Here is a 26,885-nt window from a genome sequence, read left to right as displayed (position 1 = left end):
AAGTCAATAAAACCTGTGGCCTGAAACTTCTGCCCTAATATTAATCTCTTCCTGGCCTATGTGTGTCGCTATTTATCTAAACAAGCCAGTCATACCCTTTGCTGAAAAACCTAGTGCTGATCACAGTGATTTAAAATAACTACTGTTCTACCACACTTCTGGTCTAAAAAGGTAAAATTCTGAAAAACAATGTGAACTCATAGCTTTCCCATATCTCAAACTGAGTTCAGAGCAAATGGAAACCCTTATGGCCATACTTAATTACAGTGCAGGTCGCCATTCGTTGTCGACTGTGCTGAAAGTGTCTGGACTTAACGCTTCACTTTTGCAAGTAACCAACGCTCCTTTTATAAACTTTTGAAGATCGACCTTCAGATTCAGTTTTTAATAAGTTGCTCCTTCATCTGACTGGAATACAGAGACAGCATCACTTGGGTAATCGTGTGCTTTGCCATTTCGTTAATAAATATAATAAAAAAACCTAAGGAAGCAGGATGTCGGTAAAGGTTGCAAGACTTTCACGTATGTTAAGTGCACAAATGCTGAGCAGTGCAGTTTTTATTCAACTTTCATGAACAGTACGTCTACATAGCGAGCAGGAGTCCATAAAAACTTTGTGACCTCTAATAAGTATTTAAAAATTATTTAAAATATGAAAGCCACTGGTAATACACTGTCAATTCATAATTTACAGCACTCACTCAGAACTCTATATTCGATCAGACCATGGTGATGGGTAACTTATTTGCCAAGACGATTGTTAGACCGGACATCCTTGGCGTGGTTTGGCCTAACTTTTTGCTTTGACTTGTTTCCGACTTGTTTTGGGGACTTCATTTTTGCTGGCTTTAGGATTCTGGGCACTTTACCACAGCTGACCAGTGCCAAAGTGCATGTGCTCTGTCTCCAAGACCTGGTAACACTGGCTTATCCACAACTGGCATATTTAATTTACTTATAAGTCCCAAGAAACGTTTACTACATGTGCCAAGGGCCTGTAAATTAAATGCTACTAGTGGGCCTGCAGCACTGATAGTGCCACCCAGTTCAGTAACCCTTTAAACATGTATCAGGCCTGCCATTGCAGGCCATGTGGGTGCAGTTTTATACTGCCATGTCGACCTGGCAAGGTAACCCACTTGCCAGGCCCAAACCTTCCCTTTCAATAGATATAAGTCACCCATAAAGTAGGCCTTTGGCGGCCCCAAGAGCAGGGTGCAGTGTATTTAAAAAGCTGGACATTTACTTAAGTTTTACCTGACCAAGTAGTTAAAACATCTTAAATTAGGTTTTCACTATGGTAAGACCTACCTTGCCCATAGGTCAACACTGGGATGCCACCAATTTCCTATTGGGACAATATAGAAATTTTGAGTTAAAATCACAACTCATGCTTAAGTCAGATTTTAAATTTTAAGTCTGAAAATGTCACTTTTAGAAATTTGGCATTTTCCTACTTTAAACATTCTGCGCCTCTGGCTGTTTCTTAATACACGTCTGGGGTGGGTGAAAACTGTGCTTTGCGCATTCCTTCTAGACAGTCAGACGCAAAAAGGGGTGAGGTGTGACATTCACATCCTCATGGCTCATCACCAGGCTAATTGGTCTTCCTGGGCTAGGTGGGAAGGAGGAGGGGACACTTGCCCCTGAATAGGGCTGTGCCTGTCCCCACACAAAGAGATGCATACCACCCTGTAGTGAGTCTGTAACCAGGGCAGGAAGGGCAAGAAAATTGTGCATTTCAAAGGCCTCTTTGAACTCTCCCCTACTTCAACTAGGTACAAGTACTTGTCCCATGACACCACCAACTCACTAAACTCTGAACCTGAGAAAACACTGCCAAGAAGAAGGACTGCTGTGCTGCTTAAAGGACTGTTACTCTACTGGATTTGCTGGACTCCTGTTCTGCTGTGACTGTCCTGCTGTCCATTGCCTGGTGGTGAGAAGGACTGCACTGGACTCTCTACTTCACCACAATCAAGTGACTGCAAGGGTTTGCTGGCTTGCTGCCTTTTCAGAAGTCTCGGGGACAAAGACTTCATTCACCTATGCGTCAACTGCTGGACTCTGCCAGCTGTGAGGCCTGAGCTGCCAAGAGCTGTCAATCCAGTCCTGGGCCTTCCAAAGGGGTTCTGCAGCTGTTTGACAAAAACCCACGTAACGCCTGTTTCATGCTGGTCAAAAAAAAGCATTTGCCTTCGATGCCGACACAGGACCGCTTTGGTGAGTCCATAGAGTAGACAGAGTGGCTCAACAATGATGCAGCACCTTCATTGTATGGGGTTCGATGATGACGCGGGACCAGACTGCGAGGCTCGACTACGCAGTGTCTTCATCGTGATTTGCCGACAAGGGATCAGACTACAAAGCTCGTCGACGGCACAGTGCCTTCATCTTAAAGGGTTTGATGTGGGACTCAACTGAGTGACTTGGAACTGACAGAGTTCATCACAGTTGGCTTAACTTTTCAGATTTGACCCAGGAAAGTGCGACCTCAAGTAACCGCTAAGCACTAATGACTTTTAAACACTAAAATTCAAAATTTTCTTTCAAAATTCATAACTTCGGTTCTACTTATTAGATTTTTGTCATTTGGTCTGGTTTTATTCAATAAATTAAACTCTATTTCCTGGTGTGGATTCTTTTTGTGAAGTGTTAACACTGTTTTACTGTATTAAGTGTTGCACAAATACTTTACACATTGCCTCTTAAGTTAAGACTGACTGCTCTGTGCCAAGCTTCCAGAGGGTGAGCACAGGTTAATTTAGGGTGTGTATCTGACTTACTCTGACAAGAGTGGCGGCCCCTACTTGGACAGGGTGAATACCTTTGCCAACAAGAGGCTCCATTTCTAACAAGGATATTAATATACATATTTATAATCCCATTTAAATAGATTTAAAGAAAATATTTCATTTAATTCTCACCTCAACGCTTGTTGATCATATAATTTTCTTACTCTTAGCACAAAAAAGGCGATGTGTTATGAAAACAAAATGTGTACATCAAAAGTACACACAATGGATGCTTAGAAAATAAACATTCAAACAGCAGAATAATTGGGGTTGCCAGTTTTGGTCAGGTACAGTCATTTTAATATTTGATTTCAGTATGAAAGAGGAAACCTGAGTCAAGGGGAGTGTTGGGTTACACTACATCATTTCTCTTACATTTCTTCATTTCTGTTGAAGTCTGCACCTCAAAACAGTCTTAAATATTTATTTAGGGAGGTTTACACAGTGCTAACTTGTTGCTTAATAGACACTTCAGAACACTGTGGTGAAGGAAAGTCAAGCTAACTTATTTTCTAGTAGAGGATCAAAGTAGCAGACTTCGTAGTATAGGATGAACAGCAGAAGGATAAACCAGCTAATCTATGGGAGTAACACGAAGAAATAGACTGAGGGACTAATTCTAAATGGGCATCATAAATGGAAGAACTTGAAGGAGCTTGGCACTGGGCTATTTGAAAGGCTAATCCTAAGAAAATGTACGTGGATGGGTACTCTAAGTGTCTTTAACAGGAAGGTTTCATGGTCTTTCCTGAACTGGAGGCAATTGTGGCCTCTTGTGGAAGGATAACGAGTGTTGCAGACCTTTGGACCCATCAACTTTATGGACCTGCCACTTTATGTATTTATGCATTTATATGGCATTTATTTTTATAGCTATAACCTAACCAAAAGGCAGCGGAGTGCTATAAATGGTGAGAGACCAGCATAAAGTCAGCAAGTAAGAGGAATGGAAGCTGGGTTGTAGAGGGTTAATCCATTGTGATGTAGAGAGTCTTCAATTCTTTGCTAATGTGTAGCAGAGTTGGGGAGGTCCTGGTGGATACAGGTATGTTGCTCCAGATCCTGGATGTACAGATAAAACAAAAGCCCAATTCAATGTGTTCAAATCTTTAGGGTTTAGGTGGATGATCCTGTGATTAATTCAATCAAGATCCTCAAGGAATGGAGTGGTGAGTGTCTGTTTTGGTTTTGAAGGTTTATTGGGCTGCTCATGTGTAGTGCCTTTTGCAGGATATACAGTGACTAGATTTTGATCTCCTGATGTACAGAAAGTTCGAGAATAAAATTCAAGACAGACAAGATGGTTTCACATTTTCTGAGATTAATGCTCATTCTTGCTGCCTAATTTTGTATTATTTGAAGTTTCTGGATTTGAGATGTTAGGAGAATGTCACGGAATGCAAGTGTAATAACAAAACTTTCAAAGGATTAGTGCTACTATCCGTTTAACAAGAGGTGTAGAGTGAAGGAGAGTACAGATTATCTGCGCGTTGAAAACTGGAGGTTGTATGGACATTTCATTGTCGAAAATGATTGCCAGATTTTTCATTCTTGTCAGAGATGGGGCTTACCCCAAAGCCACATGTCAAACAAATGGAAAAGAGTGTTTTGGTGTCAGGCCTGTTGAAGAAAAGGACCTCTACTATACTTTCAATGGGCTAAAGAAGCTTTCCTCCTTCCAGGAGATCTGTATAGCAAGAAATTAGCAATATTACTTTGATGGGACTGTCTTATCCAAGAAAGATTTGGAAGTGGTCTACATACATCTGGAACTGAAGATAATGGCGTGCAATATCCTGAGCTAGCGGGTGCATATAAACAATGAATAAAAGGGGTGACAGCAATGAACCTTGAGGAACCCCGCATTGGAATGATTTCCAGATGGATTCAAATGAACGAATCTGGAATTCTGGTCTTTTGTGGATAGGAATAAGCAGGTCCAGTCTAAAGAATCTCCTAACATTCCTATCTGAACAATTCCTATCCCTAACCATTTGAAAAGGATCTGATGGCCTACATTGTGGTATGGAGCAAAAGTTTCCAGGACGATCATTGCTGCTAGTTGGTTTGTGTCTAGTACGGAGAGAATGTCTTTGCGGCTATTCATTAGGATTGATTCAGTAATCCTTCCTGGTCTAAATCCTTAGCCTGAGTCCAATAAAGTAGATTTCATCAGCTGCACCTTTTAATTTTATGGTTTCCTTTAACTCAGTAAATGCAGTAATATGCATATCTCCTCACGTGCAGCCTTTCTACAAGAACTTGCACAGTCATTTAAACCACAATTTGCTTAGTAAACAAAACGCAGCATCAAATACTAACCTTTAGTAATATATAATGTTGGTGAGATTATCAGTGAGGTAAAGTTGCCCAGGGACCCTGAATAATGGCTGGTCTGCAGGATGAGTAATAATACAGCAGAGGTTTCGCTATGGGAAATATATCTACTCTACCTTGGTGTACAGAATGCTTACATTGTATTAATTTGTATGAAGTAGTGACTGCAGGGGGGGTGGACTATTTATCCTACTTCTGTGTTCAAGGAGGGAAGGCAAAGGTAACTAAAGTGGTGCCCTCTTTAAATATTTAAACACTTGTTGAGGCCTGGGTAAGTGCATCTAACCGTTCTATTACATTTGTCTTGAGCAAGGAGTCACGTGCCAGATTTATTTGGACTGGTCTTACTGACTTTATTGCTTTCAGTACAAGCCATTTTTACCTTGGTGACCAGCAGCAAAATACATGGTGAGTTTTTCTTAAAGGAGGGGGGTAGCCTACTCTATAAAAGTATGCGCTGACAGCCTTACACCATCCACAGGGCAGAACAGAAGGAGTATATGCCGGATGACATAACCAACCTGGACAAAGTAAGCCTCTCTGAAGGACAGACACAAACTTATGATTCATTCACACACAGCCCAACTGAAACCTGTTGTTCACCTAATACAAGTGAATGCCTCAAACACATATGAAGGCAAAGGACCCAGATATGGAGACTGGATGGAGTATTTACTAGGGATATCTTATGCACAGAGGTACAAGTAGTCTTGTGGCCCTCAAATATAAATTTCCTGTCATCATTATCAGTCCTTATCTAACACAGCTGAAAGGATAGTAGCCACCCTTTGTAGAATTGGGGTGACCTCCAATTATTAGAGGCCATCTCCGATGATGCGGAGCATACAAAAAAAGAAGCACCCTCAGTAGGCTTCCACGACTATCGAGTTCAATGGATGAATAAAATATAGGTAGTCAAGAAAATAAAACACAGGGCCGAGTGGCAGAGCTTTTCACCACACGCAGAGACTCTGTACAAACGTTTTTCTGCAGAGATACAACCGAAGTGTGCAATAAACAAACAGGCATGGCAAAGCCAATCATTCTCTTGGGTTTGCCAATATGTTTTGGCCATGTTGTACGCCAGCGGGCAGCTTTTCAGCCTGGCTAAACGTGAGTGGAGTAAAGGAGAGTGGAGTGTTATGGAGTCACGTAGAGAGTCTTTGAGTGGTGTACAGTAGAATTGCGTGGTGTGGAGTGTCATGGAATTGTATATAGTGGAGTTGTGTAGAATGTTGTGGAGTGTCATGGAAGATGTAGAGTGTCGTAGAGTGGAAGTCCGTAGAATGGAGTTACGCTGAGTATCAGAGTGGAGTAGACTGTCAGAGTAGAGTGTTGTAGAGTGGAGTGGCATAGAGTGTTGTGGTGTAAAGTGCAGTGGCTAGAAGGTACTGCGCAGCAGGTTGTAGAGTAGAGTGATGTAGAGCGTTTCTACGTAGAGTGGAGTTGATTGTCACGTAGTGGAGTGGCATAGGGTGGAGTAGTGTAGGAGAGTGGAATGGAAGAGTGGAGCAGAGTATTGCAGAGTCGAGTGTTGTCGAGTTGCGTAGAATCGAGGAGTGGAGTAGCGTGTTGTAGAGTGGAGTAGCATGTTGTGGAGTAAAGTGGCATGAAGCAGCGTAGAGAGTTGCGTAGAGCATTGTAGAGTGAAGTAGTGTCCTAGAGTGGCATGGAGTAGAGTGCTGCAGTGTGAAGGGGCATACAGTGGAGTATAGTTTAATGGAGTAGAGCGTCACAGAGCGAAGAATCGTGGAGTGTTGTAGAGTAGAATGTCGTAGAGTGGACTAGAATTGAAGTGGCATGAAGTACAGTGGTGCAGCGTAGATTGGCATAGAGTGAATTGGTTTTTGGTAAAGTGGTGTAGAATCCATTCGCATAGAGTGCAGTGCTATAGAGTAGTGCAGAGTACATTGCAGTGGCGTAGAGTGCAATTCCGCAGAGTGGAGTAGAATGCAGTGCAGTGGCGTATTGTAGATTGTTAGAGTGGAGTGGTGCAGGGTAGAGTGGTGTAGTGTGCAGTGGCGTGGAGAGCAGTGGTGCAGAATACACTAGAGCCGTAGTGGAGTGATGTAGAGTGGTGCAGAGTGTAGTGGTGTAGAGTGCAGTGGTGCAGCACAGAGTGGCATTAAGTTCAGTGGCAAAGTGTGCAGTCTTGCAGAGCAGAATGTCTGATTGCAGCAAAGCAGAGTGCAGAGGTGCAGAGTAGAGAGGTGTAGAGGTAGAGTGAAGTGGCGTAGAATGCAGTGCCAAAGTGCAGTGGTGTACAGTCTAGTCCAGTGGAGGAGAGTGCAAAGGCACATAGGTGCAGAGTGGTGGAGAGTAGAACGGTGAAGAGCAGAGAGTTGTAGAGTGCAGTGGCATAGAGTGCAGTGGCATAGAGTGCAGTGGCATAGAGTGCAGTGGCATAGAGTGCAGTGGCTCAGAGTGCAGTGGCTCAGAGTGCAGTGGCTCAGAGTGCAGTGGCTCAGAGTGCAGTGGCTCAGAGTGCAGTGGCTCAGAGTGCAGTGGCTCAGAGTGCAGTGGCTCAGAGTAGACTACAGTGGCATGGAGTGAAGCAAAGGGGATTGGCATAGATTACAGTGGCATGGAATGGCACAGAGTGGACTAGTGTGACGAAAAATGCAGTGGCGTAGAGTAGATTCTTTCAAAGTAGAGTGAAGTGGCGTAGAGAGCAGTGGCTAAAGTAGTGTCGGAGGGCATTGTCAGAGTACAGTGGTGCAGAGTAGATTATAGTGGCTTAGCGTGGAGAGTAGGGGCGAAGAGTGCAGTGGCGCAGAGTAGCGTGGGGTAGAGTGCATTGGCATAGATTAGAGTGGTGTATAGTAGAGAGGCATCGAATAAAGTGGCGTAAAGTGTAGTGATGCACTGTGGAGTGGTGCGGAGTGGTGCAGAGTAGAATGGAGAGGTGTGGGGTAAAGTGGAGTATGCATGGTGTGCTAATGTACCGTCATTACTGACAACACATCTTCAATTGAAATGATCATTACTTTTGCACGGACATTAAAATAGGTGTTCCCACCACACTTCAGAATTACCCAAAAATGTGCTTTATTTGTGCTTTCCATATTCTGAAATATCAGCACAGCTCATTTACGGTCATTTAAATTTTGTTTAGTGCTAAAAAAAAAAAATACCACTGTACAGCACAGCCGCATAGCTAGCATTATTGGCACATACATCCTCTCACTTTGAACTCAGAGAAAGAAAAGTAAACATCAAGCTCCCTGAAAAGGCAGAGCCTGACATTTGAACTCTGTCTATGAATGCACAGCAAACGTGACAAGATAAGAACAAGATTTAAAAGGTCTTTTTACAGAAATGCTGTACTGGTGGAAGAACACCGTGAATAGGGGTTGGGCAAGGGAAGGGACAAACTAATGCTGAAAAGCCTAAAACAAATAAAGCCAATAAACAGAAAGCAAGCAAATGTGAGTTACAAAACACAATGCCAATGGTATGCAGTGGGTGGAATGCATTCCCAGGGAAGCTTTCTGAATGTCCAAGAGTTTGTTAGCAAACCAGACAGCTGCACTGTCTGGTAGGCTTCGACCTAAAAATGCCTTACCCCTCCAGCCTTATCATATTGCTAACATGTATTAAGTACGTTTATACACTTTTGTGAAATCAGACTTCTCCTGCTTGAAGGTAAGGAGGCAAAATATTTTCATGTAAAAAAATAAATAAATAAAAAAAAGAGCAAAAACTGTTTTATCTGGATACTCAGTCTGGGTAAAGCACAGTGATGTAATTCCCCTCAAAATTCCTATGGTACCAGTATTACCCCTACAACTACTTGCAGGACCTCAAATGTACTTTGAATCCTTCCCAAGTCACAATTGTGTTTTTAGGACATCTTTATGTAGAAAAATGACTTTAGTACCGGTGTCCGATGGACATGATGGATTGTTGGTGGCTACAGAGGAAATCATGGAAGAAGTGGAGGAATTCAAGAAGTCAATGTTCCACAGTTAAACTTAGTAGCGTTAGCTGGTAGCATGTCTGCTAATAATACAGCTGCATCTAAGGCTAATAAAACGATCAGTGTGTGCGTTGCCCTGTTAAAAGCGCTTCGGCAGATTCTACCACTTCTACCCAATGAGGCTAGACCCCTGGTGGTGAGGAGCATAATTCTGTGTAGACTGGACTATTGCAACTCCTTGTATCTGGGTGCTCCACAATACATCTTGCAGGGGTTGCAAAGAGTTCAGTCTATAGCAGCTAAGCTGGCACTTGCCAGGCAGCGTAGCTCCTCTACCACTATAGCTCTGAGAGATCGCCATTGGCTGACCATTAGGGTCAGAGTCAGCTTCAAATCTCTATGCATGGTATATAGAACATTGCATAGCACGGGCCCTCTACCCATGCAGGAGAGATTTACTTGGTACAAGCCTACTAGACACCTTCGCTCTTCTAGCGTAAATCTGGTAACAACTACCGGATTCAAGAAATCCAGGATGGGAGGTAGGGCCTTCAGTACAGCAGCATCACGTCTCTGGAATGAGCTACCACAGAGCATCAGACAAGCTAACTCTTTGCTAGGTTTCAGAAAGAGTTTGAAGACCTGGCTATTTCCCAGGAATGAGAGTAATGCTTCTCGCTAATATTCAGGCCAGTTTCTGTTGATTCCATCGGTCTAGGTTAAAGCGCCAGGATACCCGTAGGGTGACAGTCAGCGCTATACAAGTGTGCCATACCATACAATACAATCTATCCTGACTGCCAAATGGAGCAGAGCAGAATGATTATCAGAAAAATCAGCATAACTCAGTTGCTCAGAGTTGCCTGCATGATTTCTGTCATGCAAGTTACCCAACAAGAGTCTCAGTGCAGAAATAATTAGCCCAAGAAGAAATGTAGTGAATTAAAGGGAAGCTGTGAGGTACCATCTAAGGAATGAGATAAACAATCACAATGGATGATAAACCCCTCTCAACTGCATCTGATGATGGTGGAAGGGAGAATTAAACGGTGATGCTTGGTGCTCCCATTATGGGACTTTTAACAGTGACTTGCAATAGAGCTGCTGTAAGGAACACAGATGTAATTCTGGCAAGGATGACAACTGAAATGGTAAGGAACAGTGGAACATGGAGAAGAATACATACAAGTAAACATCACAACTGAAACTATGTAGGTAGAGAATATTGTTGCATGGTGTCTTGTACTGCCCTGCAAGAAATGCTCATAATTGGTGAGGACTCCTGAAAGGTCATCTTCTAGCGAGTCTGGTCCCCTAAACATGAACTATGGCAAACTGACATGGACTCTGCCCCAATTTCATTCCTAAACTGTGGGTAGTAGGGAAAAAGATCCTACTCTGAGAAAATTGCCCTCCTCAAAAAAACGTAATCAAACTGTGAAGGTTATAGGAAATTATGGTGTTAGCCTGTAGAGCTAGTTAGCTTTGAGCAGAAATGCCAACTCAAAGGTGCTGTCAAGTATAAAAGGAGAGGCTAGCACAAAATGAAGGTTTAAGGCAGAAAGAGAGACGTCTCTTTAAGGAATCACTTGCCTCTCCTACCTTCGCACCTGTTGGTTATCTTAGTGGCTTGTTATAATCATCTTTATCGGAAGAGCTCTGATGCACTTAGTAAGTTTCACAAGTGCAGAATAAGACAATAAATAAAATAATCTGAGGTAACGTAATTGTAAGCCTAGCTCATCTCAGATAGCATCCTCCCGTGCACAATTATGTTTAATACATTTCATACACAAATCTGTACTTACAAATTAAACACAAAGGGACCGGTATTGATGACCATTTGGGAGAACTGTCTACTTAACCCCTTCTGTGCCCATGACGATCTGGACTCGTCATGGAGCACAGTCGCGCTGTGCCCATGACGAGTCCAGCTCGTCATGAGGCATTCCCTGGGGAATCCCTCTGGTGCGGGCACCAGAGGGATTCCCTTTTACTGAAAATAGCCTCGGGAGCTGGGGAAGAGCTTCCCTAGCTCCCGAGGCACCCCCCTGCTTTCAGTGTAATGACGATCGGCGCGCACGTCGCGCCGACGTCATTACACTGAAACTGAAATGAGCCAAGAGGCTCATTTCAGTTTCACTTTGTACGTGCTCAGGGGGCTATCTCAGCCCCTTCAGCACGTAGAAAGACGGGAGAGGTATCGTTGGAAAGGGGAGAATCTCCCCTTTCCAATGGTACCCCGCCACAGGAGGGCGATCCCCAAGTAGGGATACACCCACTAGACACCAGGGAGGGGGGAGCGGCCCCTTGGGCAAGGGCCTTTGCTCCCCCCAAATAATTTTGGCATAATTGAGTCTTTTTGCCCCCCCTGGGGGGCAGTAGCCCCCAATCTACCCCCCGGGGGGGGGGGGCAAAAAGCCCACTAGACACCAGGGAATTAAAAAAAAATAGGGGTGGGGGCCCATGCCCCCAACCCACCTCCCAATTATCACAGTCTTTCTGCCCCCCCCGGGGGGCAGATGGGGCATTGGCCCCTAATCTGCCCCTTCAGGGGGGCAGAAGGCCCACTATACACCAGGGATTTCTTTTCATTTTTTTTTTTTGGGTGGGGCTGCCCGAAACGGGCACGCCAATGCCCCCACCCACCACCATTACAGCCTTTCTGCCCACCCTGGGGGGCAGATGGGGCATTGGCCCCCAATATGCCCCCCCGCGGGGGCATAAAGACCACTAGACACAAGGGAATTGTAAAAAAAAAAAATATAGGGGTGGGGGCTGCCCAAAACGGGCAGGCCCATGCCCCCACCTCACCCCCCCAATTATCAGTCTTTGTGCCCCCCCCTTTTTGGCCCCTAATCTGCCCCTTCGGGGGGGGGGGCAGAAAGCCCACTAAACACCAGGGATTTTTTTTGCACAATTGTTTTTAGGGTGTGGGCTGCCCGAAACGGGCACGCCAATGGCCCCACCCTCCCCCCACAAAAATGACAGTCTTTCTGCCCCCCAGGAGGCAGATGGGAGCTGTAGCCCCCAATCTGGCCCCCCCCCTGGGGGGCGCCAAATGCCCACTAGTAACCATGGATTTTTTGTTTTATTAGTGTAAGGGCTCCCCAAAATGGGCATGACAATACCCCACCCCACCCACAGAGAAATTCCAGTCTTTCTGACCCCCCCAGGAGGGCAGATGGTGGCAGTGGCCCCTGATCTGCCCCCTGGGCGCCAGCGAGTACGCAGTCTTTTTTTATGCGTGGGGGCTGCCCAAAATGGTCATACCAATGCCCCCACCCCCCAAAAAAATAGCCACAGTCTTTCTGCCCCTTTAGGGGTATATCGGGATGAAACCCCCTTCCCCGATTCCCCCCCAGGGCGGCAGAAAGCCCACTGGGCTCCGATTTTTTTTTAGCAATGTGCATAACTGTGGATTTTGGGCCCTAGCGCAGTTGGCACGTAGGCAAACCTAGCAAACCTGTACATTTTTTTAAACTAGACACCGAGGGGAATCCTGGATGGGGTGACTTCACTAGCTCTCACCAGGTTCTGTTACCCAGAATCCATTGCAAACCTAAAAATATGTCCAAAAGAACACATTTTCCTCACATTTCTGTGGTGGAAAGTTCTGGAATCTGCGTGGGTCCACAAAATTCCACCCACCCTGCGTTCCCCAAAGTCTTCAGACAAAAATGGTACCTCACTTGCGTGGGTAGGCCTAGTGCCCGCGTCAGGCAAGGACCCAAAGGAGTCATCAAAATTACCTATCACAAAACAACATGGTTTTGCAAAGGGGGTCCCATGAGTTTTTGGCCCCGGGCTTGGCGGCCATCTAGAGAAACCTACCAAACCCACACATTTCTGAAAACTAGACACCCGGGGGATTCCAGGGAGGTATGGCTTGCGTGGATCCCCCAACGTTTCCTTACCCAGAATGCCCTGCAAACCTCAAATTTAGCTGAAAAAAAAAATCACCTTTTTCACACATTTTTGTGTTGGAAAGTTGTGGCATCACCGGGCTGACACAAATTTCCTACCACCCAGCGTTCCCCCGGGTCTCCCGATAAAAACGGTGCCTCACTCGTGTGGGAGGCCCAAGTACCCGCGACACGCAAGGGTCCAAAACGTGGTGCGCCTTGCCCGTGGCCGGTCCTAAGGCCTCCCACACGAGTGAGGCACCGTTTTTATCAGGAGACCCGGGGGAACGCTGGGTGGTAGGAAATTTGTGTCAGCCCGGTGATGCCACAACTTTCCCACACAAAAATGTGTGCAAAGGTGAATTTTCCAGCTAAATTTGAGGTTTGCAGGGCATTCTGGGTAAGGAAACATTGGGGGATCCTCGCAAGCCATACCTCCCTGGAATTCCCCGGGTGTCTAGGTTTCAGAAATGTGAGGGTTTGGTAGGTTTCCCTAGGTGCCGGCAGAGCTAGGGTTCAAAAACTACAGCTAGGCACTTTGCCAAAAAAGGTTCAATTTTCACTGCGAAATTGAGGTGTGTCCACGATGCGTTTTGCGCCGTTTCCTGTCGCGGACACTAGGCCGACCCACACAAGTGAGGTACCATTTTTATCGGGAGACTTAGGGTAATTCAGATTTGTAAGGGAACTGTTATTACTTATTGACTTTCGATGCATTTCTGCCTTCCAAATTAAAGACAATGTGTAAAAAAGAAGTCATTCTAAAAAATGATTGATAATTCTCATGCTAGTATGAGTCTCCCAATTTCGGAATTGTGCAAATATCTACTGTTTCTAAACTCTATATTTTGTTCCCATTTCAGAAATACATAGGTGTCTTTCATACCGATTTTTCCATGTACACATTTTTACAGAATAATTACTATATACCCGGTACATAATAAAAAACCATTGCAAGTTGCTGCTCAGTTTTTGGCTCTGGGTTCGTCGGGTTCCCCACAACCAGTAATGTCCAGCGGATGTAACGGTATATTGCTTTCAAAGAGCTGTCAAAATTAGAAGAAGTTACAGATGAAAACGTTGACACAAAAGGCGCTTTTTTTCAACAAATTTTCAATTTATCCTTTATTTAACTGTTAGTTTCTATAAAGAAACCTTGATGGATGTACACAAATGACCCCTTGCTGAATTCAGAATTTTGTCTACTTCTCTAAAATGTATAGCTTTCCAGGATCCATTATTGCTTTTGTACCCATTTCTACCATGTGAAAAGTTGGCCTGGCATATGCTGTTCCTAGTTATAGGGACACCTGCACCAGTCCAATTCGACTCCTATTGATGATAGGTTTAAGACAACCTTTAAAGAAAGCTATCCTAGTGGTAGCTGTGGAGAGCAGCCTTCAGGCTAAGTCTTGAAGGAGTGTTAAGCTTATTGTTTTACCATAATAACCTCTTGAATAACCAAATGAAAGAGTAGCCCACAGGTATATATATAAAATATATGTATTTATTCTAGACAGAATCCCACAGTCACTTTATGTGGCTAGTGGCAAAGTTACACTTCAAACAAGCATTTATAAACACAATAAATAGCACAGAAATCAATGGGCCCCAGGGGGGGACCAAACCATATACTAAAATAGTGGTATAAGAACCACGACAATTCTACAGGCAATGCCTAGGGCATTCAGGATCGCTGGCCCCTTCGGGATCCACCCACAGTTAAGAGGAAGGGGACCCACGGGAGGCGTGTGCAGTGCGAGAAGTTGCTATCGGGATCGCAATGTTAGCCTATGGAGAATGTCGCAGTTGAATAATTAGGGTTTAAGGACACTTCTAACAACAGTACAAAGTTAAGGCTTGAGACTTAAGGCTTTGGAGAGCCCACCACCACGGAAGTACCACTGTTACCTGCCCCAGGGAAGCCGGGTGCATAGGTCGATTCTGGTGTCGGGTCGCGGGCTGATTTTCTATGGAAAAGGAGTCCAAACTGCTGCTAGCTGGAAGTGTCGTTGAAGTCGTGAAGATTAAAGTTGAAGAAAAGACAAAGATGAACCTGAAAGCAGAGGGGACAGAGTCTGGGTCACAGCACAGTGACCAGGGAGCTCACAGGAAGGAGCTCGTGGATGTCGGGTGCTTCAGGTGTGGAAGGTACAGCTGGGCTCTGCAGTCACGGGCTCCGGGAGGCTTCAAGGAAGGCCAGCTTCTGGAGGGCGACTGTCCCACGTCGGCTGAGGGTCGCTGCGGTGTTAGTGTCCCGATTGGATCCACTAAGCATTGGCAACCGCAACCCACGCAGGATGAACAAAGCAGCTGCTGGTGCAGACCCACGTGGTCTGAGGGTGCTCTCCTTTGCAGGGAGCGTAGAGCAGGCCTGGAGCAACCAGGGGAACTCTTAGAAAAGAGGATTGTCCTCCGTCAGGGCCCACAAGTCGAGAGACAAGGGACCGCGGAAGGCAGCAAAATGGAGTGCGTAAAAGGGCTCCCACGGGCAACCGGAGCGGGCCAGGGAGCTGAGGGTCGGCACAAATGCTGCTTGAAGGTTGGCTCAAGAATGGGCCAAAGCACAACTTCCCCACTGGTCGGGGTCGTGTGCTGGACAAGAGGTGGCCGGTGTCTCGGGGTATGCGGGGATCTCGACACCCACGTGGTCCAGGGTGCTCAGACTTGCTGGGCACACTCACAGGACGCTGGGATGCACTGGAGACCCACCTCGAGGTTGCTGGAAGGCGTCGAAGGTCGTGAGAGCAACGAAGTTCCAACCGGGTATCTTGTAGTCTTTTAGGTGCCTGCCAAGCAGGGGGATAACTCCTTTATCCCAAGGGAGATTTCTTCAGTCAGCTGGGCAGCAGCTCGTCGAAGGTCAGTTCTGTGAAGTCCTGTACGAATCTAAGGCTCTAGGGCAAAGTTATTCCCATATATCCCCAAGATTAGGGGATGGTCCAAGAGACAGCCTACCAATCAGAGTAGAGGCGGGAAAGGGTGGCTACACCCACTCCCCTTTGTGTGTTTCCCGCCTGGGCGAGGGGCAGGACGCCCCTGAACCGGTTCCAGGCGGTGTATGCAGAATTGGGGCTCTGCAGCTGCCTACGTGCAACTCTGAAAGGACATTTGGTGCACCCACCCTGTTCCAATCCACATATCCTGTCTGGGGAGGTGCTGGCACCTCCCTGCCACAGGAGCCCTATTGTCCAGATGGCGAGGCTGGGGTTTTCCCCAGCAACAGCCAGCCAGAGTCGTGTAGGTGGCGAACAGTAGCCATTTTGTGGTACATGTGCACTTTTAAATTGGTGTCCAAATTCTACCGCTTTTCCCATATCACCCTCCTAGCAAGGGGGAATCGTGCCCCCATGCCCATGGCTGGACTGGGGGTATGATTCCTTCATGTTTGACACCAAACACGATATGGTTCTGTGTAGCCATTCCTAAGTTACAGCGATGACGCAATAACTTATAATGCGGTTAAGAGTATATGGTATGGCTACACTACAAACAACCCAGTAACGATTTTACGAAGGTTGCAGAGAGGTCCTACTCACGTAGGGGTCCCCCCTCACACATACCTCAGCACCCAGCCCTGTAGGATTACCAGGGCCTGCCATAGGGGTGACCTATGAGAGTATATGTGTTGTATGGTATGGGACATAGGGTACCTACATCCCTGTAAGGGGTGCTAGCACCACCTTGCCCAGGCTACAGTAGTGGCCTGGTGGTGTCAGTTTGGGTGGCTGTCCCAGGGTGGCACAATAAGTGCTGCAGCCCTGGTAGGCTTACTGGGGGACCCATGCCCTGGGTACCTAGGGTACCATCTACAAGGGACTGGTAGGGCATGCCCAGCATCCAATTAGGTTTGTACCTAGAGTACTCAACAGTTTTAGGGAGAAAGCAGATTGGCTGGGATCCTGCTATCCAGGACCCCAGCCTGACTAGTCAAAAACCACTTAAATACCAGGCAAAAAGTTGGGGGCAACCATTAGTCAGATTCCACTCTCCTACATACCATTAACTGGAAGGAGGTTCAAAGCACAAAAAATAGCAAAAATAGGCTTTGTCCCAGAAAAATGCCAAAACTGTGTAAAAATATTTGGGTTTCTGACAAAAGTCTACTATCCCCTAAAAGCTGGGAAAATGGTGATTTCAGCCCCACAAACACTTTTTTGATAACATTTGCAGGGAAAAATCCAGATGCTTTCATGTGCAGCCCGTTTTTCCCATTTCCCCCCCCCAAAAAAACCCCTAAATTTTGCTGTATTTTGGCTCATTTCTGGGACCCCTCCAGGGGAATCCACAAACCCTGAGTACCTTCAGAATCCCCATGATGTTGGAAGAAAAGGACGCAAATTTGGCGTGGATACCTTATATGGTCAAAAAGTTACAGGGGCCTCAGCGCGCACTACCCCAAATAGGGCGTGGCACAGGAGGGGGGAAAGGCCTGGCAGCGAAGGGGTTAACATGCATGAAATTACTATGAGAAAAGAAGGGGCTATAAAGGCAAAATAAATTCAGAAAACTATGCAGCAGTTAGCAAGACTATTCTCAGAATCTTATAAAATCCTGAACAAAGAGTTGATAAACGTCTTTAAACTTCCATTTAGTTACTTATTTCCAGAAAATAAAGCGACTGAGTTTGGATGCTGAAACCACCGCAATGTTCCCAAAAGATTTTACGAACCTAAATGCATGCATTTTGTGAGCCAGAAATCCTTTTCAAAAGTGATAGAATATGATATGTCAAAATTTCTTCCAAAAGGTTATGCATACTAAGCCCTGCCCTGGAAATAATGAGTAGCAGGGTTAAATTCCAGGTCGATACCTTTTTACCCAGACATTTCTCCGTATCAAGCCCAGAAGTGACAGCACTGTCCATTGTGAGCTTGGACGCTGAGAAAGCAGTTAACCACATAGAATGGCAACGCAGATTACCTCAATTCCGAAGTTGTATCGCAAATAATCAGAAAAGAACAGGGGACATAATAAAGGACTGGCACAGATTGAACAGGATACGATTAGCTTTATTTAAAGGGAACTACTGCAAAATCTTTTCTTATCCAAGCTATTGCCACAAACAAACCCCAATTCAAAATTAGGCGCCGTTCAGAATATGATTAGTATTCATATCTGGGATATAATGCCTTACATAACATGGAGCAAACTATGTCATCCCAACTTTAACGGTGAACAGGTGATGGCCCACATAAACGTATTATAGAAATAGAACCGGACTAATACCGTGTCTGACAATGGAGATCCTACGATTCTACTCAACGTCATGATGACAATCTCAAGTACTGTTAAGTCAATAAATAAGCTTGCAAACTCCACCCTAAAAATATAGCTTTTTCGGCACAGACACCCAACCTCCGCGGCACCCTGCCTTCTGCTTTGCAAAGCGAAGAGAGGGTTGGTTGAAAAACCCTGGTGTCTTGCTGATGTACAAGATTTGGCCCATGATGCTTGTCCTTTGACCTTTTAAAAAAAATGTGTTTTTGGATTCAGGAATTTAACATAGAATTCGTGAATTCAGCACAAGCATCTCACCCTAAAGCTTGCAACTTACGAATAAAGAATCCTTGAAATTTAAAATGGCGCCCGGGAACTGCAGTACCGAAGCAGGTACCGTAGTCCCCCTCTGCTATTTCAGGTGTCAGGGAATCGCGAGCTAGGAAAAGGAATCTCAAATCCCATTTTTAGGTCGAGCCGAGCGTAGCGCGCATGCGCTGCAGTAGGAGAGGGCCTCTTGGAATCACTCAAGACTTTCTGAAAACTCGTGCGTGTGGCTTTAGATTTTCCACACATTGTATTGGACTTTGCGTGTGGCTTTAAAAAAAGAAAGCACGCAATTGGCACAAGGCGGGTGCATGTCCCACCTTTTCTGTAAATGTTCACTCCCACGGCCTCCAGCTGTCGGGAGCGAGCAGCATTGTACAGGGTGCCGGCTGCATTCCTTTGTGGATCATTAAACACAACGCAGTCACACACAGCTGGAACCGGACGACTTGTTATCACTTTGCATACCTAGAATTGTAAAAGTTATCCAGCATTAAAAAACAGATTTATAGCCATCTGAGTGGACGAATTTAGTGATTTTAAAAGTAAACAATCACAATGTACTGTCTCTTCTGTGATATTGTCAGTAATTCGGGGTTTTTATTAATTTGTGCATTTTTATAACGTGCCACGAGTTACCTGTAGGATTACTTCAGAGTACTAAACAGTTAATGTCTTACCGCTTGCTTTCCAAACTACAGTTGATATATAATTTGTAAAGGCTGTAAACGGTATTTGGCGTTTCGTTTATCCCGCATACCACAGCACACCTAGTGCTTGCACAGTTTCCCCCGATAACTTGAGGCCTGCCTTTTGAAGGGCACGGTATGCAATGGCCCGAGGAGCCGTACCTCGGGGAGGGTCACACAGGGACATGTAGGGTAACTGGTGACCTTGGGTCGCTATCTCATCATTCTCCGAGCTTGGTGTGCGCCTGCTATCCTTCCAGAGGCAGGCATGCTGCTGACAGACGGGCCAGTAATTATGTGCGAACTCGAGCAGACCACTTGAAGCTCTCCACAGCCGCAGTGCCTTAAAGATATTCATTCTACCCATCGAGAATCCACTTCTCGGTTTATGACTGTGAATTCTGGCCAGGAGGTTGACCCGCACACCCAGTACTTCTGGGTTGGGTGTTTGAATCAACACAAGGTTGCTCTCAGTTAATCTGCGACCATACCACCTTTGAAGCGGGATGCAATGTCGGCGTTTTGAGACTAATCTGTGATATCTCCTATTAGGGTCTTCAGGCTGTGGTACCAAAGAGCAGATTTACTAAATTAAAGCGCAAAACGACGCAGCAGCTGTGGTGCATTGTGCTAGGGCTTGAGAGCAGCGCAGAGCTAGATTTACTGAATATGGCCTGTCCAGGGCTTTCAGCGGGATGGAGAAACTGGGGGTGTCTCAAAGGGGAGTGGCCGATGAAATTAAGGGTGTGGCTCAAAAACACCTAAGATAAAAATATATGTTTAGCATAGCGTGCCGTCCGTCTGGTATTTTTCTGTTTCTATCATTGCATTCAGAAAATTGAGGATTGCATACAGTGGGTGTCATAAAAAACAAGCATTTGCAATGCAATAGGTCTCTCATTTACGCGAGTTGAAGCTATTGGCATTAAAAATGACAATGCCTTTTATTTAGGTTTTAAAAACCAAGAACAAATAAAAGGAATTGTCATTTACAATGCCAAAAGCTCAAACTCGCGAAATGCGAGACCTATTGCAGATGCTTGTTTTTTTTGTTGCAGTTAACTTAGGGGGATCTCTTTGAGGGCCCCCCCACTGTGGCTTCTTGGGAGTAGGGCTGTGCGTAATCTGCCTCCTGTAGGACAGTTTTTCTAACACTACAGAGCACAATCCATAGCTTGCAATAAAAACCAGACCTTGTAAGTATTGCATATCTATTGTGCTCATTTTGGATTGTGTTCCTAAAGATAACGTTGAATTCCAGTTGATATTAAGTTTTACATCCTAACCAGAATTGCACTTTAAACTATTTTCAGGCGAGTTCCTTTGCTTTTGTTTTAAACCTACACTGAGGTGATTGTTAAACCACTGTGCACCATAAATGTATTGTTAACAAAGGCCAGTCAGGGGATTTTTTAACAAGTATGTAGTCATATGTTTGAACACTTCTCTTGGTGCCTCCAAGTACCCTGCTAGGGCTGATCAACACACCGCCTAAAAGTACATGCAAGTACTGGTGTGTAGCTGCTGTGTAAAAAAAAAAATCCCTTGTCTAGGAGACCTGAACAAGAATAAACTACATGCTGCAACAGATCTTTGATCGGGCAGGTGTGTGTCAAAATTTTGCCTCTTTAAATGGGCCATAAAATGAAGAGAAATACAACAGTTCTGTTTAACCAGTCTTAGGTTGCTAACAATCACCACTAAAAGGCATTCTCGGAGGGTGCAATTTTTTGAAGATGCCGCTTGGTTTTTGAGACCTATTATTACATCATTCACAGGATGGCCTCTTTTGGTGCCATTTCTCTAACATCACTGGTTAAGTGAGCTTCTACATGGTGAATCAGTGGTGATCACATGGGTGAATCACACCAAATTACATGCCTTAGCAGGACTTGCATTTGATAAATTCATTTATGTGAAAGTGTTGTGCTGCATGTGTTATTGCCGTTACTCATGAGATATCACTTGTGTATCACAAATAAGGCTGCGTAGGTCAAGGCGCAGGAGCGTAATCGATAGATGGGACTTAGTTCAACTTCTCCATCACAACCCAATTAGAATACGCAGTCAGCTGTAGGCAAGTTTGAAAAGCTCAGTTTTCAATAGTAAATGAACAAAACATGTCCAACGAAGGTAAAGCATATACAATTTAACCCTTTCAACACAATTTAAGTGCCTTATTGTACGAGTATGGACTTTTTGCATTGCTCATTCGTTTATTTCTCACAGAAGTGTCCGACAATTTGCTAGATAGATCTTAAAATTCATCACTCCAAATTTATGACTTTGGGAGGCATGCGAATAAAGGTTAGGTGAGATATGGAATTGCAAACACTTCATGGATGTATTGTAAATTGTGTGGATTGACACGCCACGATCACAAGCTTGTTCTGAAATTGGGAAAATAATATAAATGCTATGTAACTATGTAGATATTAAATATTTGAAGAAATATTTATCCAGCAATACAGTTTAGCAAGTATTGAAAAGAATAAACTCTATAAACTGAATGAAAATTTACTTTGTGATTGGCAAGTTGGTAACAAATTTGGTGTTTGAAATGCATTGCTGATCAACCTACTAATGCTACAATAAAACGATTAATTGTTTAGAGCCATGTGCTTACCTTCATAGTGGTGTTTCCTTTTTGTAGTTGAAACTTGGGTCAGTCCCATCAATCTGAAGTTTCAGAGTTTGCTTAAGGCTTAGTTCTGTATCAGCTGAAGGGTAGCCTTCCAAAACCTCATGGTGTCCTTTATCCTGCAATCCTCGAGCGACTGAAACTTTTCCAAAGAAAACTTGATTTCCCTGAAGGTGAAAATTCGGGTTGGTCATAATTCCATTCCTCTTCTTTTGCTCAGCACTCTGTTGCTGAATTAAGAATTGCTGCTGCGATCGTCCCACTTCTTGTGGGGCGGGTGGACCTAAAATATTACACTGTTGCTCTACAGGCATCGTCTTCAGCGACATATTTATATTTGTCTCCGATATTGAAATCGGGCCCCTTTTGTCAAATTGTGTCATTTCATACTCAAGGACTTTTGGATGGGAAGTGCTGTTCTGTTTTGTTTTCTTGCCCACTGAGCCTGACTTGACAGAGTTTTCAGCTTTCCCTCCCTTATTTGATTTAGTAGATTTTAAGCTGGGTTTTACTTGGCTCCATTCAAACTCGCTTACTGGGGAAGCCGGGTTCTTGCCTGTGGAATGAATCGTTGACGAGGGCGAGACAATAGACTGCCTACTCCGACTACGGGGTAGTGAGTGTTGCTGTATTTGCTCTGTAAAGGACAGGCTATGAAAACTATCAATAGGTACAGTTTGAGCAGTCGCTGTAGATGAGGTGGTGCGAAGAGATGAGTTTTTGGAGCTTTTTAACGAATTGTTTGAGAGTGAATCCTTCTGACGATCAACTGTAGAATCTGGTGACTCTGAAGGAGAGCTAAAGGCATGAACGGGTCCATTAGATAAGCCATGCAAAGTATGTTGGACATCACCGCCCCCAGTGCTTGACGAGCTGTTAGATTTCATAGTTAAGGACTGCATCTTCGTTGAGGTCTGTTGTAAGGCTTTTTGATCCATTGTATGCACTGGAGAAGGAGTGCAGCCATTTACAGTTGATGCACCATATTTCTCTAATAGTTTAATAATTTGGGAATGCCCATTTTTTGCTGCAACCCGCATAGCAGTGCGCCCAAATTGATCAGCATGGTTTGGCTCCCCACCGTTCTCTAGTAACATCTGGACAACCTCAATGTGCCCTTCCTGAGCAGCTATACAGAGTGCAGTAGCGCCCTGATTACATGTGTGATCAACAACAGCCCCCTGATCAATCAAGTACTGAACCACCTTTACATGCCCCTGCCAAGCAGAAGACTGCAATGCTGAGCGTTTTTCATTGTCCGATGCGTTGAGGTCAGCATGGTATGTTACAAGAAGCTGCACCATTTCTAAATGCCCCTGCCAGCAGGAAACATGTAATGCGGTTCTTCCTTCAGCATCGCTCACTTCCACATCTGCACCATTTTCTAAAAAAAACTCGGCCATGGGGAGTTGGTTTTCTAGTGCCAAAATGTACAAGGTAGGTCGGCCATCAGCATCCTTGTAGTTGACATCGGCACCATGGCTCAAAAGCAATTCAACAATATCTCTATGACCTTCTAAGGCCGCAACACGAAGCGCATTTCTTCCATCATAACCTTTTTGATCAACATCAGATTTATTTTCCAACAAAATCTGTACGCAATCATAGTGACCTTCTTGTGCAGCTAATATTAATGGTATGCGTCCATCGTTATCGATTTCATTTGTTCTAGCACCCTGCTCAATAAGTGCATCACAGATCAACCTGTGGCCTTCGAAGGTTGCCATATGCAAAGGAGTCCATCCTGCATCATCTCTGTGATTTTCATCCAAACCTCTATCGAGCAGAGTTCGCACCACTTCAACATTACCCTGAGCAGAAGCTATACTGAGAACAGTTCTACCTTCACTGTCAATGCTATCAACAGCTGCACCCCAAAATAAAAGTGTGTTTACAACGGAGGCATGCCCCATGGAGGCCGCTGCTAAGAGGGGAGTACGTCCATTATGGTCTGTGTGATCCACATCCGCTCCTCCTTCAAGAAGCAAATCAACAACATCTACGTGTCCTTCATAGGCAGCAACAAGGAGAGGAGTCATCCCATCCTTGTCGCAATGGTCCACTTCAGCACCACGGTCTATTAAAAGACTAACCACAGAAGCATGCCCTTTACTAGCAGGTACACAAAGAGCTGCGACAGATAGAGCAGTCCTTCCGTCCACATCCTCATGGTTAACTTCTGCACCGTGATCCAGCAAATGCTCAACAATTTCTCTATGACCCATGTATGCAGCAGCAATCAGCGCCGTTCTACCTTCATTATCCGATTTGTTGACTTCAGCACCATGCTGAAGTAAATTTAATACAATATCTTCATGCCCTCCCCAAGCTGCTGCCCTCAAGGCTGTCCTGCTATCAGCATCGGCACAATCCACTTTTGCTCCAGCATAGAGCAGTGCAGAAACCACCTCTGTGTGACCACCCCAAGCTGCTGAACGCAATGTCGTCCAGCCATCATGATCAGTATGGTTTATGTTGGCTCCAAACCCAATCAAACAGTTAACCACTTTTATGTGCCCTTGACGAGACGCTAGAGTTAATGCAGTTTGCCCATGCTTATCTTCAATCTCCAAATCACATTTTCTAGAAATAAGCAACGTGACAACATCAAGATTCCCAGTATATGCTGCATTAACCAGTAACGTTCTTCCGTTTGAGTCACACTGGTTTACAGAAGCACCATTATCTAATAGAGTACGAATAGAGTCCTCCCTTTCCAAGGCTTGACGCACAATGCAAGATGTACGGTCATCTTCACTGCTCACATGGGCACCAGCTTTTACTAACAACTGCAGTACTTCCTGCTCCTTTGGGATTAATGTCGCCAAAGAGTCTTTTACGCATGTGCCATTCCATATCATCCACAATGCTAAGTCTGAGGTATCCAATTGCAAATTTGAATGGATGAGGTGCAAAGCAAACTCTTGAACTTCCAACGCAGTTAGTTCTTTTGCTCGACACGTCAAGCTCATTGCTAGCATTCGGTGGCCTTCTGCTGCATTACATAAATACTTCTGTGTACAATGCTTCACATCAAGCAACCATTCTGCAAAACTGTAATGAAACAGGATTTTTGTTTTTCCTAAGCCATCTACAAGAAGCTTGGATAGTACATCTAGCTTTCGTTGAAAGTCCTCCACTGTTAAGGTCATGTTTCTGGTCCACACTGCATGATATAACTCCATTGTCGTCAAAGGCCTGCAGGCTGCCAGAATTACATTCAAAATAGGTTGCACCTTTGCAAATTGCTTTCTGACAAAAAGTCTTTGGCAGAGCCATAGGTATAACCCATTCAAGGTGCCAGGAATATCCCGAATTTCTCGTAGCATGATAAAGTTTTCCACAACTCCATCCAGAACACGTTCCAGGTAGAGGAAACAGCCGCTGCTTTTGATGTGGAGTTGATTCAGCATTTCTGCAGTTTCTTTTGTGAGGTGTTGTCTCAGCGCTTCTTCTTGGTCTAAGCGATGTAGGATGTACTGCTGGACATCTTTAACAATGTAGGCCTTGCGGAGGTCATCGAGACATATTTTCCGGAAACCTGTTTTTAAGGAAAACAAAACAAACAAAAAAACATTGTAAATGTTTGCATAATATCATTAGGCACCAGATAAACTTAACAGGCCTTTAATTCATCTTAGATCTAAAACAAACATGCCAGTACACTGAATTACGTTTTAAGTAATTAGAAATGCAACACAACCTGCATATCCCGATTCTTGTTTTCCAATGCAAAACCGCAAAAACATGCAGACAAATTTTACTGCAATTTACTTTAATGTTTTTAAAGGCTATTAATCGGAGGCTCGGGAGAAAAGGACATTTGGTACAAACATTTTAATTCATCACACTTAAACTTACAACTTCACTGACTGTTCCTTGGTAAAGCTTCAATCAGAAAAAAGTAACGCATAGTTGAATTATAGAACTCGCTATAAGGACATTGTTAAGGTCACACTGACAAATTCGTTTTCACAGGCAACGAGATTAATGGCAAATTGACACCGATAGGTTAATACATTCACACTCAAAGATACACAAATTAATAAATGGGGGGGGGGGGGGAAAGTTTGCCTCGATTTTTAGAGGATGATCTTTAATCCACTCTCAAAAGTCATTTGTTTTCAGTATTATTTAATCCATGCACTTTCTTAGGTTTGGTGGCGACTGTGCCATTTTTGTTGTCTCTGCTGTTTATTCCATGTTTCGAGCGGTCCGGTTTGGGCGAGCATGGTTCTTTTAGTCACTGGTGTCTGCTTACTGTTGCTACAGCTTAACTAAATTCCAAAACTGTTATTCTTGCCTGTGGCTTTGTCTCGGTTAGGTTTTTCACGTTTGTGGTGCTTGTTTACCGCTAGCTGGATGAAAGTCCCCGCCCGCCACTGCAGACGGCTTTGTACTGAGTGAATTGGAGAGGCTGTCAATCTCCATTGCGCCCTCCCTCTGTGCTGAGCCTCTGCATCTCTGAATCAGCACAGCTGGAGTCTACAGCAAGCTGCAATTGCATAAGCGTGTGCGAGTTCAGCAAAACGCTGGTGTCTGTCAATCTGTCACAGCAAGCACTTACAACAAACAAAATTGCTTCCGTTCATGACAGAATTAATAAATCCATCGCAAACAATGGAATCTACTTTGCCTATCTACAAGGGATATCCAGGAATGGCGCAACGCACACATTTATCATGAAAACAACGCGTTTCTCATACTGTTAACGAGACATGGGAAAGTGCCCCTAATATGCATCTATTAGGTCTCAACTACAGAACGCTTTAGCGATCTGGGATGAAGTATGGTCATCACACAACACAAAGATTTTTGTTGTGAGGGCCTACAGCTGCTACAATGTGCGCTTATGCACTTTTTATTTCTTCTGCACCACTGAAAAATGGGTGTCGGCGATGAAAGAATGGTAAAAGTAGTTAAAGCGAACACCTGTGCATCAAAATGAATTTTACTTTTGATTAAACATTCTGGTATTTGAGATCATGTTAAATCGGAGGATAGTCCATCTCATGTTATTCTGTTATCAGCTTTTGAATAGAAGACAAGAAC

The 26,885-nt window shown here is 44.6% G+C and overlaps 1 protein-coding gene across 1 annotated transcript in view; it reads right to left on the bottom strand.

Annotated features, from left to right (window-relative positions):
• Positions 1-26,885, bottom strand: part of ANKRD50 (ankyrin repeat domain 50) — a 141,087-nt gene that overhangs the window by 9,196 nt on the left and 105,006 nt on the right. Inside the window, exon 4 of the mRNA XM_085641544.1 lies at positions 21,819-25,374. Coding sequence (XP_085497670.1) covers positions 21,821-25,374 — 3,554 coding nt within the window. The 3' untranslated portion in view covers positions 21,819-21,820. The remainder of the gene's footprint in view (positions 1-21,818; positions 25,375-26,885) is intronic.

Source organism: Triturus cristatus, chromosome 2_2 (assembly GCF_964204655.1).
Source record: "Triturus cristatus chromosome 2_2, aTriCri1.1, whole genome shotgun sequence".
Classification (NCBI taxonomy): Eukaryota; Metazoa; Chordata; class Amphibia; order Caudata; family Salamandridae; genus Triturus; species Triturus cristatus.
The sequence above is the reverse complement of the archived record's forward strand: the minus strand, read 5'-3'. Positions and strand labels throughout refer to the sequence as shown.